The 14,350-nt window shown below is 41.2% G+C and overlaps 2 protein-coding genes across 4 annotated transcripts in view; one reads left to right on the forward strand and one right to left on the reverse strand.

The window, feature by feature from the left end:
• The window catches only part of mpl (MPL proto-oncogene, thrombopoietin receptor), a 186,486-nt gene that overhangs the window by 34,305 nt on the left and 137,831 nt on the right, over positions 1-14,350 (forward strand). The window lies entirely within an intron of this gene.
• Positions 1-14,350, reverse strand: part of ddah1 (dimethylarginine dimethylaminohydrolase 1) — an 86,572-nt gene that overhangs the window by 20,836 nt on the left and 51,386 nt on the right. For all 3 annotated transcript variants that reach the window (XM_084066679.1, XM_084066677.1, XM_084066678.1), the window contains exon 2: positions 1,145-1,244. In XM_084066679.1, coding sequence (XP_083922805.1) covers positions 1,145-1,235 — 91 coding nt within the window. In that variant the 5' untranslated portion in view covers positions 1,236-1,244. The remainder of the gene's footprint in view (positions 1-1,144; positions 1,245-14,350) is intronic.

Here is a 14,350-nt window from a genome sequence, read left to right on the forward strand (position 1 = left end):
TGTGCTCAACTCCTAAATCAAACTTGAAAATATGCAGATACAAACAATGGTCCTCATTCACAATCTTAGCCTTTCAGATAATTTATTTAAGGTGCACAGCAGTAGTCCAAGACAAACCCATTTCATCAGCATCTAACTGTAATCATGCAATAGGGTAGACACCTTTTAAAGATTATTTTATAAAGAAATTCTGCTCAGTACACAGAGACACAAGGTCACCATTGTGGCAAAATACTGCAAAATACTATTTGAAGGATCCTTTGACAGAAAAACGTTCTCATAAAGGGACAAGGTTGAGTATGCACATAATAAACTAGGGGAATAGTAGTAGTAGTAGTAGTTGTTTAACAATCATGCAAGACTGTGTACCCATTCACCCATTGCAGCCTGGAGAAAGTAAAGGGTTTTCACAGTAATGTTTTATTCATTTGGACAATTTGTAAGACATCAAAAATAGATGTATTCATCAGAGCCTTTGCAATGACTACACAAGGAAAAGAAGGCGTTATTATATGAGACTAGTGGAATGGTACTGAATAAAAGTAAGTAACTCCATTTGAATGGTCTGAGTCGATTTCTATATGAACATTAGAGATACAGTACTTACTTAGCGATACTTAGTTAATTAATATGACCACTTTGTTATTGAAGGATCCCTTGACAGAAAAACATAAACGAAATGTATAAGAACGTGCATGCTACAGTATGTCTCTCGTGCCTTATACACTTGTTTTTGTGTTCTTCACTTTTTACGCTCTTTTATTATGTTTCTCACAAACTTGTATCCTTTTATGAGCTTTTATTGTCTCTTGCACTATTTTTTTATGTGTTTATCTTTAATGCTGTTTGAAGTGCTTTGTAACTCTGTTTTAAAAAGTATGCAACAACACAAATAAAGTTTATAATAATTATCATTATTATTATCAATATTATCCTTATTATTATTATTATTATTATTTAAAGCTATTGTACGTAAAGAATACTAATAGAGGTCTATAATAGTAAGGGATGCAATGGACGCGGCCGCCATATTCTTTTCTGTTGCCCTATTACTTTGAATGGTGTGCTCATACTTAATTGCTGATAAAATAGTGTAAACGTGTATCTGTGACAATAAGTTGCCATGATTAGTGAATTGGTGTACCAGTAAAAAGGACATCTCCCCCATCTAGAGTGGCATTCTCATCAGCCATTTCCACGATGTTCATATCCAGTTCCTTCAGTGCACGTTTCATCACCTCCGTCTGGAAGACACAGAAAGACACACACAAACAGAGACATATAAGTCAATATACCAAACATAATGGTTTTATGATTACGCCTTGATGACATCCTATAAACCGTCCATAAAGTGCTCTGGGACTTCATATCGAATCCTTTATCTGTATATCAGTATAATATGATACTGTGTACTTCCGAACAATCATCCGCAAATAAGAGTCAGAGTCAAAAATGACTTTATTATCATTATATCCCAGCAACACCTACAGTAAGAGGAACATCATTAGACAGCGGCCAGTTTCCTCATGAGCGGAGTGAAAGGAAACGTCTTCTGTCCAAGAGGTCAGCATGACATCATCTCAGGGAGCCATGAAATGATGTAATTTTGGAGGACGTATGTTCGTTTTTTACAAGGCTGTGGTTCTGGAAAAGAGGTAGAAGAACCAACACGAATCCTTAAAAAAACTCTAACAAAAACCCTTGTGCTTTTGGGATGATTCCTGCCTGGGCTATCGCTCATCAGCTTACATAACACGGTGCTTCTAAGAAAGGAATGGATCATTTAAGAAGAAATCAAATGTGATAGCATATAAGCATATTTCACATTTTATGAAAGGCATCCGAAAAAAACAACTGGGAAATCCACAATTCATCTTCCTTGAAACCTATTTTTTCCCCCCCAATTAAACCCTATACTTCGTTGACCAGGGTCCCCCGGGGGTTTATACTTTACCCCTCCTTTTTTTCCCTCTACACTAAATCTCTGCTATTCTATTTTCACAGAATGTTCACCTGTCGTGACATGCCCAGAATAGGGATGCTAGGGTTCAAGCTGGTTGGCTGGACTGCTTACTGACCGTGACCGCCCGGTGTGGTTTTACTGTCCTGTTTTTGGGGTTCCTCAGGGAACAGTGAGAAGGGCCAGTGATGTTAGCGTAGCATCAGTGTTTCCACAGACCCTATCTCACTATGACCTCAGCGTGCCTGCCGAGATGTTAGCTAATCGAAGGCCTCTGCTTCTGCTCAGTCGTTGAGGGCCAAACCATGAGGTCATTCAGGTAGGCCTGGCCATACGCTTATCAGATAACAGAGCCATACTCACACATATTCTCACATGTGGTCACACACACACACACACACACACACAAACACGCACTTTCCTTCCCTCAGACAACAGGCACAGACACATGCATCAGTCTGTTGAGAGTGCAACTTAAAGTGACAACATGTGAGGCCACTACATTTATCATATTGGCTACTTCTTGTTTGTGTTGTTTGGATGACAGTTTTTGAGATGAGCTGTTTAACCCTAAACATACAGACTAACATAACTAACAAACATCTGTCTATGGTATTCAGCTAGAGTGATATGCAAGTTTGCCTCTCATCTAATATGATTCTCCATTATTCCACGTTTCCATCACCACTTCATAAAATGTCTAGGAGACAAACTCTTCGTTCAACTTTGCTTTAAATATCAGATTAAAATAGCAGATCTACATGATCTGTGAAGTGATTTGGTGTAGAGAGAAAACAAAAGAGCACACCAAGTACAGTTCCAAATTAGGTCCACTGAAGTCTAGAGGATTTTAAGTGGTTAACGGTTTTAACTGCAGCAATCTGGAGCACATAAGTATAGGTCACAGATAATCCCTTGCATTTTGTCTTTGGAAGTGTTTTTCACTTTTTTTCATAAGGCAGCAGGACAAAAGCCAGTCTCCTTTAGTTATCTAGGCTAGGGCAACTAGAGGATGAGGATCAGATTTAGAGGAAGTAAACTAATTATACTGCAGGACATTTTGATCAATTCAATTGTCCTGTTCTTTTTGTTCTCTAATGATTTGCTGTTTGAACAAAACTGCCAGGCAGATCGGAGCAGAAAAGCTGCTTCTAAGCACAACATTACACACATCTAATTCATCTTCTCAGCTTTGGCGTTAAACATATACAGAACATCTGTCTGCAAGTCTGAGCTCATCAGTAAAGCAACTTACAGGATCCACATTTTCCACCAGAATTATTTATCTATTGAGAAATCACCTACAAAACATACCGGTAGGTATTCTTCTTATTCATCAACAATTGATTGCAAGTGGAGACGATTGTACTCCTAGGTTGTCCCCTGTGCTGCTCCTACATCATCATCATCATCATGAGCTCGTTCTGTTATAGGGGGCAGTCTTGACCTTCTGCTATCACAGCTGTGGTCTCTCCAGGAATCTGCCACAGTCTGTGGACTAGCCCTTTACCTCAGCTCTCAGGCATTTCCTCTGACTTCACTGGAGGTGGTGTGACCAAAGGGTGTTGACCCTTTGACCCCAGCATCCCCCAACCACACCACACACACACACACACACACACACTCTCTAAGTGTAATGCAGTGGCCCTAATTATAGATAGATGAACATAGAGCGAAGCATGTGTGATGTGTGATGTGGGGGGGGGGGGGGGGGGGGGGGGCATCAATTTGGGGCAGTTTTCAAATGGAGCCAAAGAAGCAGATCATGTGTTTGCATTGCGTTTGCATTGCGTGATTCTCTCCAGATGGAAAGTACAACAGGAGGTGTGCAAAACTGTGGAGGTCTGTTGTGCAGCCAAAACATTAGGAATCATAGATTATGAACCCCCATAATAGGTGAGCATTCGGCAACAATGGATGAACAAACATTTGGCGAAAAAAGCAGATCTACAAGCTCACAATGCATCATAATGTGACATGGTGTGAGCTTGTAGATCAGCTGTGTTCACTATCGACAAACAACAAATTATAGAAGGCTTAAGTGGTTAAAATAATTCATTTGGGATGGCAATTTTGGCTGGTATATGCAAATTGCTGTTGGTGCTTCAAAACCTGTGATAATTTTCAGGATGAATTACAGAAAACACAGAAAGTTGGCAATTTAGCAACAGCACAGGCCATTTTACAAACCGAGTCAAGAGTCAGAATTTTTCACTGAACATTAGCGCTTGAGTTGTGTACTTCAAATTCACAAGACTCTGTTTTGTTTCCTATCATTTGAACAATTTCCATGAAGACTATCAAAATACTTTTACGACCACCTTGTGAGTAAAGGGGTTTTACAATGACAAACCGGGATAATACGGAATAAAATGTAATGGTCCTGACTGAGTGTTGTGTATGTGAATTGACTGACCAGACAACAATAATTTACAGTATTACTGGATATGGCCGACACCTCCAGGAAAAAAGCTGTCATCCAAATTTGGCCAGAACATAAATTCCTAAAACAGAGTACTTTCCTTTTTCTTTATTTGTTACATAAGAGTCCCTCTTTTAGCCAGCTGTGTATTGGCAACAAATAACATTCTTCCACCTTCCAGTTCACAGATGAGGCAGTGGCTGTTATTAATCCATGGGGAGCTGGCCAGGCGATAGCTTACCTACAGTGTCTAACGAATGTCAATGTCTTACAACATTTGTCACAGAATTATGACCCATATTATGTCTGAATCTAAAGTTTCAGTAATAATATGGGTCACAACTTTACTTCTGGTGACTTTTCTATAGACGTGTCCTGATGTGACTACATTTCTGGGGCCCAGCTCCAAAGTCCTTTTGAATCTCTACCTATAAACCAATGAAAGATGGCATACAACAACAAAGAAAATAATTGAAATTTGGGCCTTGTGGCACAATTGCAAGTCCTTGTATGCTGACAGAAGAATAATGGCTGCGTGCCTTATTTATAAAATCTGCAATGAGTGCTGCTAGGTTATTGCACAGCGGTAAAAATGTGATTGACACAGCTTTGCTATCTGCTGCAGACAGGGAAAACAATTAGCAGGCAGCAGCATTTAGTCCTAAATAGCTCCCAACAGACATGCTGATAATTAGAATTAATGAAGTGTGGAGCTGACAGAGCTTCTCGGGAACCTTGTGTCTGTGGATCACCGTCTTTACAAAGCATTGGAAGAGTCCATATACTGTAGGTACTATACTGTAAGTGGTTTCAGGTCTTTTGGTCAGTCAGCACGTCTTTGTTAACGGTGGCCTACATCACCATTGTGTGGAGGTCATTTGGCTCAGCTCTTTATCTTCATTTGGAAAGGGTAGCATCACCATGGCCAACACATGGCTCAATCCAGTATCCAGGTAATTTGATTCATTAACACTAAATTATCATTGCAGACAAAGTAGCATCGCCGCTATTCACAGACAATGAGCAGCATGGGGTCAATTTCTTTACCGCCTGCCTTTCCCGCCATCCTTTTCTGCTCACTTTCTCATCTCTGAAGGGCTTTCTCTCCCTCCCCTCAATCCCTCCATCTCTTTCTCTCTTTGTCTCTCACATTCCTTCCATTCTCTTCAGTCCCTCATGACAGGGCCAAGAATGCTCCTACAGTAGCTTCCCATGCAGAGTGGGCCATTATCTCTCACTGAGAAGGACACCCAATACCCCACCTAGCTGTCAGCCCCACTCTGACAACACTAACTCCTCTCCTCTCTCCTCTTCCTCCTCCACCTCCTCTCCCATCTCTCCACGGTGCTCAGGCCAGGGGACACGCTGTTAGCCAGCTCCTGCTTTGAATGAGAAAGCCCTTTTAAAATTCATTAGGGGCTTTGGGCTCTGAGGGCCAGCCGGTCTGCCAGCCACATTCCTGCCGTTCCTGCACCAGACAGGGGAGACGGAGCAGAGAGAACAGCCTTTTTATTTGAGGCTTTTTTTATGGACACCCCTCCCTCCACCAGCCCATGGTGCCCATGGATATCACATTTGCTAAAAAGGACCATCAGTCTGATAGGGCATGGTGCATTTGGAACGGGGACAGGGCACTCAACAATGGCATTCCAGAAGGTCATCCTAGCCTCCCTGCTCCGAGCGACACAGTCCCACGCTCTAGCATCACACAGATACAGAACTCCCCTCAGCCTTAACATGTCATTGTCATGTTTACAATTACAATTAGGAGGTCCAAAGATAAGAACATTATGCATGAATAGTGTTCCTCCTCTTAATATTTCCAATGTCTTCAATGGGGGCATTAAAAACAAGGGGACTGGCATTATGATACGGTGTGAAACTATGTTCTTTCAGCCTCATACTGAGCTGAAAGAACAGTGCATTGAATTTGTATTTAACTTACACGTTTGAATAAAGACTCAAAAAGATGTGATTAGTAATAAACTTCACTGACTAGTACAAAGTAGCTACTTGTATGGATGTGGGCTACTGATTGGAGCTTGTGTGTCACAGCTGGGGATTTGGCTAGACATTCAGGGCACAGATGATGATGGTAACAGATAATAGGCCTAACACAGTACATTTCAAAAGCCCAGTGGAATGCAGAACTGCAATAATGATTGCGTTTCAGGCCTATCTACAGTACCTAATGTAGGGGAGTCTGAACAAATGCAGACTTCATTAGCTATATGAAAAAAAAAGAAAAGAAAAAGAAGAACAAATTCAGTGGATATAAATGCTGTATGGCTATGCGCTTGCAGGTAAATCTTCCACATCATGGAAGACGCAGAGAGGGGATTCCCTTTGTTTGACAAAAGGAGTAACTGATATTTAATGGCTCAATAATAGATAATAGACCATGGTCATGTTCGCCAACAAGTGGCTCTTCAATGTGAGAGCCTAAAGGCCAGATTCAGTGGCAGCCACAGGGGAGAGAATGTTCAGAAGCTTTAATGGGGTACTGGCACAGTCTGGCAGGGCTATTGTTACCTAGATTCACATCTCACTCTCCTCCACACACACACACACACAGACACACAGACAGACAGACAGACAGACAGACACAAACACACACACACACACACACACACACACAGACACACACACACACACACACACACACACACGCTTCATCAAAATAATGAAGCGCATGCCTATTCTCACACGGCACACATGTCCATGAAAATGCATGCGTACACACACACACACACACACACACACACACACACATGCGCTTCATCAAACTAATGAAGCGCATGCTAAAATATATATATATATAAATATGACCACGTAAAAACATATTGTATAGCCATGCCTATTCTCACACGGCACACAGGTCCATGAAAATGCATGCGTGCGCGCACACACACACACACACACACACACACACACACACACACACACAAAATGTTTCGGGACATTGCACTGACTTAATTCGTTCCATATAACCTTACCGTACCCATAAATAACAAAGATAACAGATACATACATGTGTAACCCTTACCCTAACCTCACGAAACTATAGAAAAAGATCTAACTGGGGACACCAATAATTATTAGACAAAAGATTGTCATTGATGTCTAAACTTTGTCCCAAAATGTGGCCTAAAGTATCTCAGGAACACATACTGTACACATTCCCAAGACACACACAGGTGCTTGCATAAATGGAAAAAATGAGTAGCCTAATTCTGTCATGGTGTTGAGGCTGTACATTCCACAGGGGAACTAACTGCAGTGGCTAGCACTGTCACAGCATGTAGCGAAACGATTAAATGACAACAACTCATTTAGCACCGGCCAAGAGAAAATAAACTCTGCAAATGCCCTGTCCTTGGATTATCCAAACAAATCCATGGTATAGGATGGAAAAATACCTGTGGCTAACCAAGCCATGACACTCCCTCTCTTTCTTACAATACCTTCATCTGCTTTAGGATTACATAAGAGAAGTAGGTCGATGTGTGGAGGCGTATACAGTAACTACAGCTCATCGAGGGAACCTCACACCACATTGACCACAAGGATCTGGCAGTCTGCCTGAGCTGTAGAGAACTTTCAGCCAATATCAGTGCAATTCTAGACTAATTTCAACTGGGGCTCCCAATGCCCTACTAAGTCTGTAGAAATGCCAGACACATTTACTGTACCCTGCCTGCCCAGCAGGAGACAGTAGCAGTGCCTGGGTTACACAATGTAATTCTCATCTGAAAGTTATAGAGGAAAGTAGGGGGGGGGGAGAGAGAGAGAGAGCGAGCGAGAGCGAGATTGACACACACACAGACAGACAGAATAATAACAGTGAGAGAATCATTCTTTTCCATAAATTCTCAAATATGAGATTTGTAGTGAAGCCTGCCGCACTTCAGGGAGAAGATTAGAAATGCTGCTGTTTAATCAAATCCAACCTGCAGATGGATGCTTTTGTGAAACTGCAATACATGCATTTACATTTAATTTGTTTTTCCATTAAATGTTCCAGTGCCTGTTTACCATCACTGCCTTTCATTTCTTCAAGAGACAAATTTAATTTTGATGCTTTACTTTAGAACATTTGTCAACAACATTTACCATCACTGTATGCCTTTCATTTCTTCTAGAGACAAAATCAATGTTGATGCTTTACTTTAAAACATTTAGAAAACAGACATTTCAGTGTATGAGTAGGTGCATTGAACACTTGTCAAACAACAAAATGGCAAATACATCCATGGGATAGAGTGCTATGAGAAGAAAACAAAAATGAACTTGGGAGAAGATGATGTGATCACAGTGTCATCACATGTTCAACACTCTAGCATTACACAAGGTGAACGCCCCGGTCATCAAATAGGAACGAGAAATGATCAAAACTGCTACAACAAAGAGAAAGGATATACCAAATGATGTTTTAAAGCATGTATTGTGTTTTGTGGGAATAATAAATAAAAAAAAGTTATATTATCACCACAATACCATCTTTTCGTCACAATATCGATATCGAGGTATTAGCTAAAACAAATATTCTGATATTTGATTTTGTCCATATCGCCCAGCCCTAGCTATAAATATACAGCAATACCACAAATGCAAACGGCAGAATGACATCCCGTCTTTTTTTTTGGGGGGGGGGGGCTTTTATCACTTTATTGATAGGACAGTAGGCGCCTTGGGAGATGGGGGGTGACATGCAGAAAAGGCCGTCGAGATCGGGAGTCGAACCCGCGACAGATTAGGATTACCAGCCCAGGTGCCCAGACGGTTCCGCCAACCGTCCCGGCCGACATCCCGTCTTTTAGAGGAAATAAAGTGCCTCTTCCCTGCTTCTTTCAGCGGAGTTGTGAAGAGTGTGTGCAGTCTGCCTCACACTGTGATGGTTTCACAATTACGTTCCAGGCAAGGGATGGTTCAGGATAAAGGTGGGCGGGTGGTTACGGAGTAACTGAGGGTTTGGTAAAAGTGCCCTCCACAAGGCACTGGGTCACCATAACTACTCTAGCGTCCCTATTCTGGGGAAAACATTCGGCGAAAATAGCAGATCTACAAGCTCACAACGCATCGCAAAGTGAAGCGTTGTGAGCTTGCTGATTGGCTATTTTCTGGGAAGAGATTCGGTGTTGAGAAAAAAAGAGCGGACCTAGAATAGAGACCTGGGGGACCTCGGAAAACACAGCATATAGGGTTTAAGTGGTCGAGGCACTGATGAAAGTGTTACAGCGCCATCACTTTAAATGTATTGCTCTGACTTCTGGGATTGCAACTTCCTGAGATATAAGGTCTTTAACCACTTAAATTAAACTTTCAGGCATTTGTTACGTGTGCTGCCGTCAGGCATAAACTTGTGTCTGTGTTTGCTGTTTTCTTCCCCCTGCTTTTGCCCATTGTAATTTCTGTTTGTTGTGAGAGTAGGATGGTTTTTGTTTCTCTTTGAATAGGTCTTTATTTTAAAATAAGATCTTTATTTTATTTAGGTAGTGAGTTTCGTTTAGGGTTGGCACCACCAAACATTTTCCCTGTGTTTGTTAAGTAAGCTTTAGCACTTGCATTATTTGTTAGCTCTATACACTTCAAAATAAAGCCCTCGATTAATTCACTCATCCATCCGTTTCTGTTCAAATCTGTCATTGGGTATTTGTTATCGTCCCCTTATCCCCTAGACCCCCTATTAGGGATGTAACACGTAAAAAAAAATTGCGAAAATAGCTGAACCACAAGATCAATGCATTGATCTGCTTTTTTTTTGCTATTTTGGGAAATTGAAAAAAAAAAAAAAAAACAACAACTTAATCTTTGCCTGTAATGTTGACATTCCCAAAACAGGGATGCCAGGCTGAAAGTGGTTAAACCAAAACTTTCGTAATTGTGTCGTGTATAAGCTTCTCTGGAGTGCCAATGCAAGATGCCGTATCAGAGTATGTGACATCAACAGGGCAGAATGTCAAACATTTCAAAGTTCAGAGGCCAGAGGTAAGTACTGCATGTCCTTGTGTAGAGGTCACTCCACTCTCCTCCCACATTTGTATGTGCTCTGTAAAACTCCTCTCCTCCACCTCACTAGTTTAAGCCATTTTAAAATCTTACTATTATAATTATGGTATGTGGGGCTTTCAAGTAGGAAGGGGCTATATGCCAGAGGGGTGCTTTTTTCTGCTTTAATCAATTACTGGATATGAAGCTACTACAGGAACTGTATCAAATTACGTTATGTGTTGTTGAATATGTATTGACACAACAAAGCATATAAAAAAATAAGCTATATAGCCCCCAGTGACTGCATGTGGAAATAGTCAAATCAGTCATAATTTGCTGTGATCACAAGCGTGGGACAGCAATATATATGAGTGCCAAGGAAACAAACAGGATAAAGGCCTTAGTGTTTCCTCTACGGGAAACCCATAAAGGCAGAAATCCTACTCCTAGCCACCTATGGCCTACTTGGGTTGGTAGATACAGGACCACCCACGTCTCTGGTGTGGGGAGAAGAAGCTAAGAGTACTTATCTCTGTGAGAGCACATCTTGTGAGTCCATTGTTCGACATGCAAGAGTGTAACGGGAACGTTTGTGTGTCTGGTGAATCTAGACACAAACACTCTAAGAGAGGGTCAATAAGCAGGCACGTTGTGGGAGTGTCAATCACTCAACGGGCAAGGCAGACTGTGCGTATGCCTTGGACTTCTGGGTATGCACACACCGAAGCGGCCACAAGAAATACGCCAATGACCCAGAGGTGGTGTGATGAACCCTAAAATCTGTTTGTGTTGAGTGAGATTCAGATTTAGGAGAATAGAAGACGAATGCTGGAATTAGGAAGGACATAAAGAGCACTTCTACCTGTTCTAGGTCTGAAGGACGTCCCTGGAATGTTCCACCAAACTGCAGCATGACTCATCCTTCATGAACTTCTTGAGCTTCCGATGACGCTTATTGCTATGAATACCATAACCAATCTTCATATGGAACAAATGTCAGGGAGGCCTCCATGGATTGATTGATTGAATCCATTTATATATCTGCTGCTAAGTTGTGATGTCTCTAACTCTTTCTTTCTTTCTTTTTTTGTTGATTGATTGATTGATTTACTGTATTTAGTAAGACATGAGAACAACAGTACATGGAAGTACAAATTCACAATACAAGGTCTACTAAACTGGACTCATTAAGCACTGAGCTTGTTTAAGATGAGATCCCCATGCACACAAATCGTTCTTTCTCCCTTTCTTGAATCCTCTTCCTATTAATGGAAACATGAAATGTTTATTTCTATAGTCTCGTGCACTTGGCCATTACAAACAAAAATTGCCATTACTATATAAAAACATGTTTTTATAAAAGCCTTAAGCACATTAGTAATTCCCTTTCTGTTTATTTTTACTCATGGTTGACGAGGCCTCTGGGAAAGTGAGGGAACATACCCAGAACTCCCACCTCTCAGAAACCTGGCTCTGAGGCCCGAGGTATGCCACACGTTGGAATGCTCAAACAAACATTTCCTTGTTTTCATCTCAATTTATGTGTCCCTGAACCTGACATAACCACTTTAACCCTGGCGTCTCCATTTTGGTCAAATATTCAAAAGTTTTCAATAGATGTAAAAAATGTGTTCAGATCTACAAGCTCACAACATGTCAGAGAAGAGGAAACAATCCATAACAAAAGAAACAATGCTTTGAAGCTTTGACTGAATCGGACCTACGCGCACAGTCAAAATCCTGAATGTTCATTTAACTCTGATATTGTACAAATGGAACCAATTGGACCCTTACGGGTCCAATTAACACGCAGGATTTTGCCGTTGGGAAGGAGGGGAATAGGAAAAAGAGGGGGCGGTTTGTCATTCCACACGAAGATGATGTGAGTCACAAGGAGAAGTTGTGGAGTCGCTGTGAGGATTCCCTCATCCTGTCTCTCCTCCCTGCGTAGGAGGAGAACGAGGGAATCCTCCACAGCCGACTCCACGCCGCCGCCGGCCTGTCAGGAAGAGAGGAACCCCGGCACCGAGGTCAGGGAAGCCATGAAGCTGAGGAGGGAGGATATAGTGAGTCACAGTCAGAGAATGTTGACCTCAGTGGAGGTGAGGGAATGTCACTGATAAAAGGCGTGTTCGCTCTAAAATGATTCACTTCTTTTGCTTCCATACGTAGTTCCCGTTATTGCTTGTAGTAGAGCCGCATATGCTGTGGGTATAAAGTCTGTGAATAAACGTATGTAAAACCTAACCCAATAACGGTAGCATTTGAGCTTTGGCCACAACGAGCACATCTTTGCGTTTAACTTTACTGCTGTACATACAGTATACAGTACAATCTCACGCCTTTTCAGTTCTTTTCATATGTGCACTCACTTAATCACTGCTGCTGCTTTACATAATACTAAAAGGGGCTGGAAACATAGTGTTCTGCAGTAAGAAAACACCATCATAGCATCACATGGTTCCACCCACACTTTCCAAAGAATGCTATGGACGCTTTCCCAAAGGGGAAAAAAGCAGACCTTGCCAGCCAAAGTACAGACTTACTGCCCATTATGAGGGATTTCCCAAAACAGCTATGCAACGTTGGATGTAGGGGAGGGGCTCATGTGGAAAAATGAGGAAAAGCAGTAGGGCTATGTGTTAATCTAAAAAGGGGGGGCTATAGAGCCATAAGGTTTCCCATAAACGTTTAATGAAGGGCTTTCCCAGAAAGAGTTCTCCTTTCCTTCCAGTATGAAACAAAGGGTTATTTGCTGATGTACTGTAAACCAGGGTTGGTTACAGAGGTCCACCTGAAAAGGATAATGAAATGAAACCCTCTGGAATTAACCAGACTTCAGGGATTTAAAGAGGCTGGCTTACTAGAGCTGGATACTGATGTGTTACAAGAAGTGAATAAGCCTTGGGCTATATACTGCGCGCGCGCGCGCACACACACACACACACACACACACACACACACACACACACACACACACACACACACACACACACACACACACACACACACACACACACACACACACACACACACACACACACACACACACACACACACACACACACACACACACACACACACACACACACACACACATTATGCTACTTAATGGACACTGACTGACTAGTTTCTATTGGCAAGGATCATAGTAGTGTATTATAATTCTCATACTTGTAATACATTGTAATGATTTTATAATGCATTTTAATCACTGTTATAATGCATTATAGTATGATTATAAGTGGTCATTGGGTGCTTTAATTAAAGAGAAATAAATTGCATTCAATTTAAGCAAGAACACACAAAGATTCTTCCTACACCTTCAGGAATGTAATTACTTTACTTACAGCACACAATGACCACTTATAGTGACTTATAATCACAAAAAACACGATTTTTGTGAACACTATAATGCCTTGTGATTGTGAACAGTGATTAGTACAATACATTATAAGATTATTATAATATATTACAACTACGATCATTATAATGCACTATGATCCCTGCCAGAAGAAACCTGAAGATGCCTGAGGAAGGCCAGCCGCCTTTGATCAAAATGTTGCCTTCACATAAAAAGTTCTTTATTGAGCAAGTGCAGGCTTTTTTCTTTATCTTATTGCGTCTGCTCCGCCAACGCACCTGTCCCTGAGTTGATAATCAGGTGTGCAAAAGACTTTGGTTTACAAGAAACCTGAAGATGAAATATTAATATACAGTAGCTGAGAATGGGATGTCAATATTGTCAGGGATACTAGCGCCAAATCCCTTTTAATGTCGGTGTCTGTGTTTAATGCCGTGTACTGTCTGTGTATACTGTTTTTCAAAATAATATTCAGAATTTACAGGTAAATTCTGTGTACCAAAAAAGTCAACATTTCCATTAAAGACATGGGTTTAACATGGGTTTTATAGTTCATTTTATAGTCCAAAACTGTGTCATGATATGTTCATTGCTAAATACATTAAAATACTGT

The sequence above is a fragment of the Gymnoscopelus microlampas genome, assembly GCF_963454915.1.
Source record: "Gymnoscopelus microlampas genome assembly, chromosome: 9".
Lineage (NCBI taxonomy): Eukaryota > Metazoa > Chordata > Actinopteri > Myctophiformes > Myctophidae > Gymnoscopelus > Gymnoscopelus microlampas.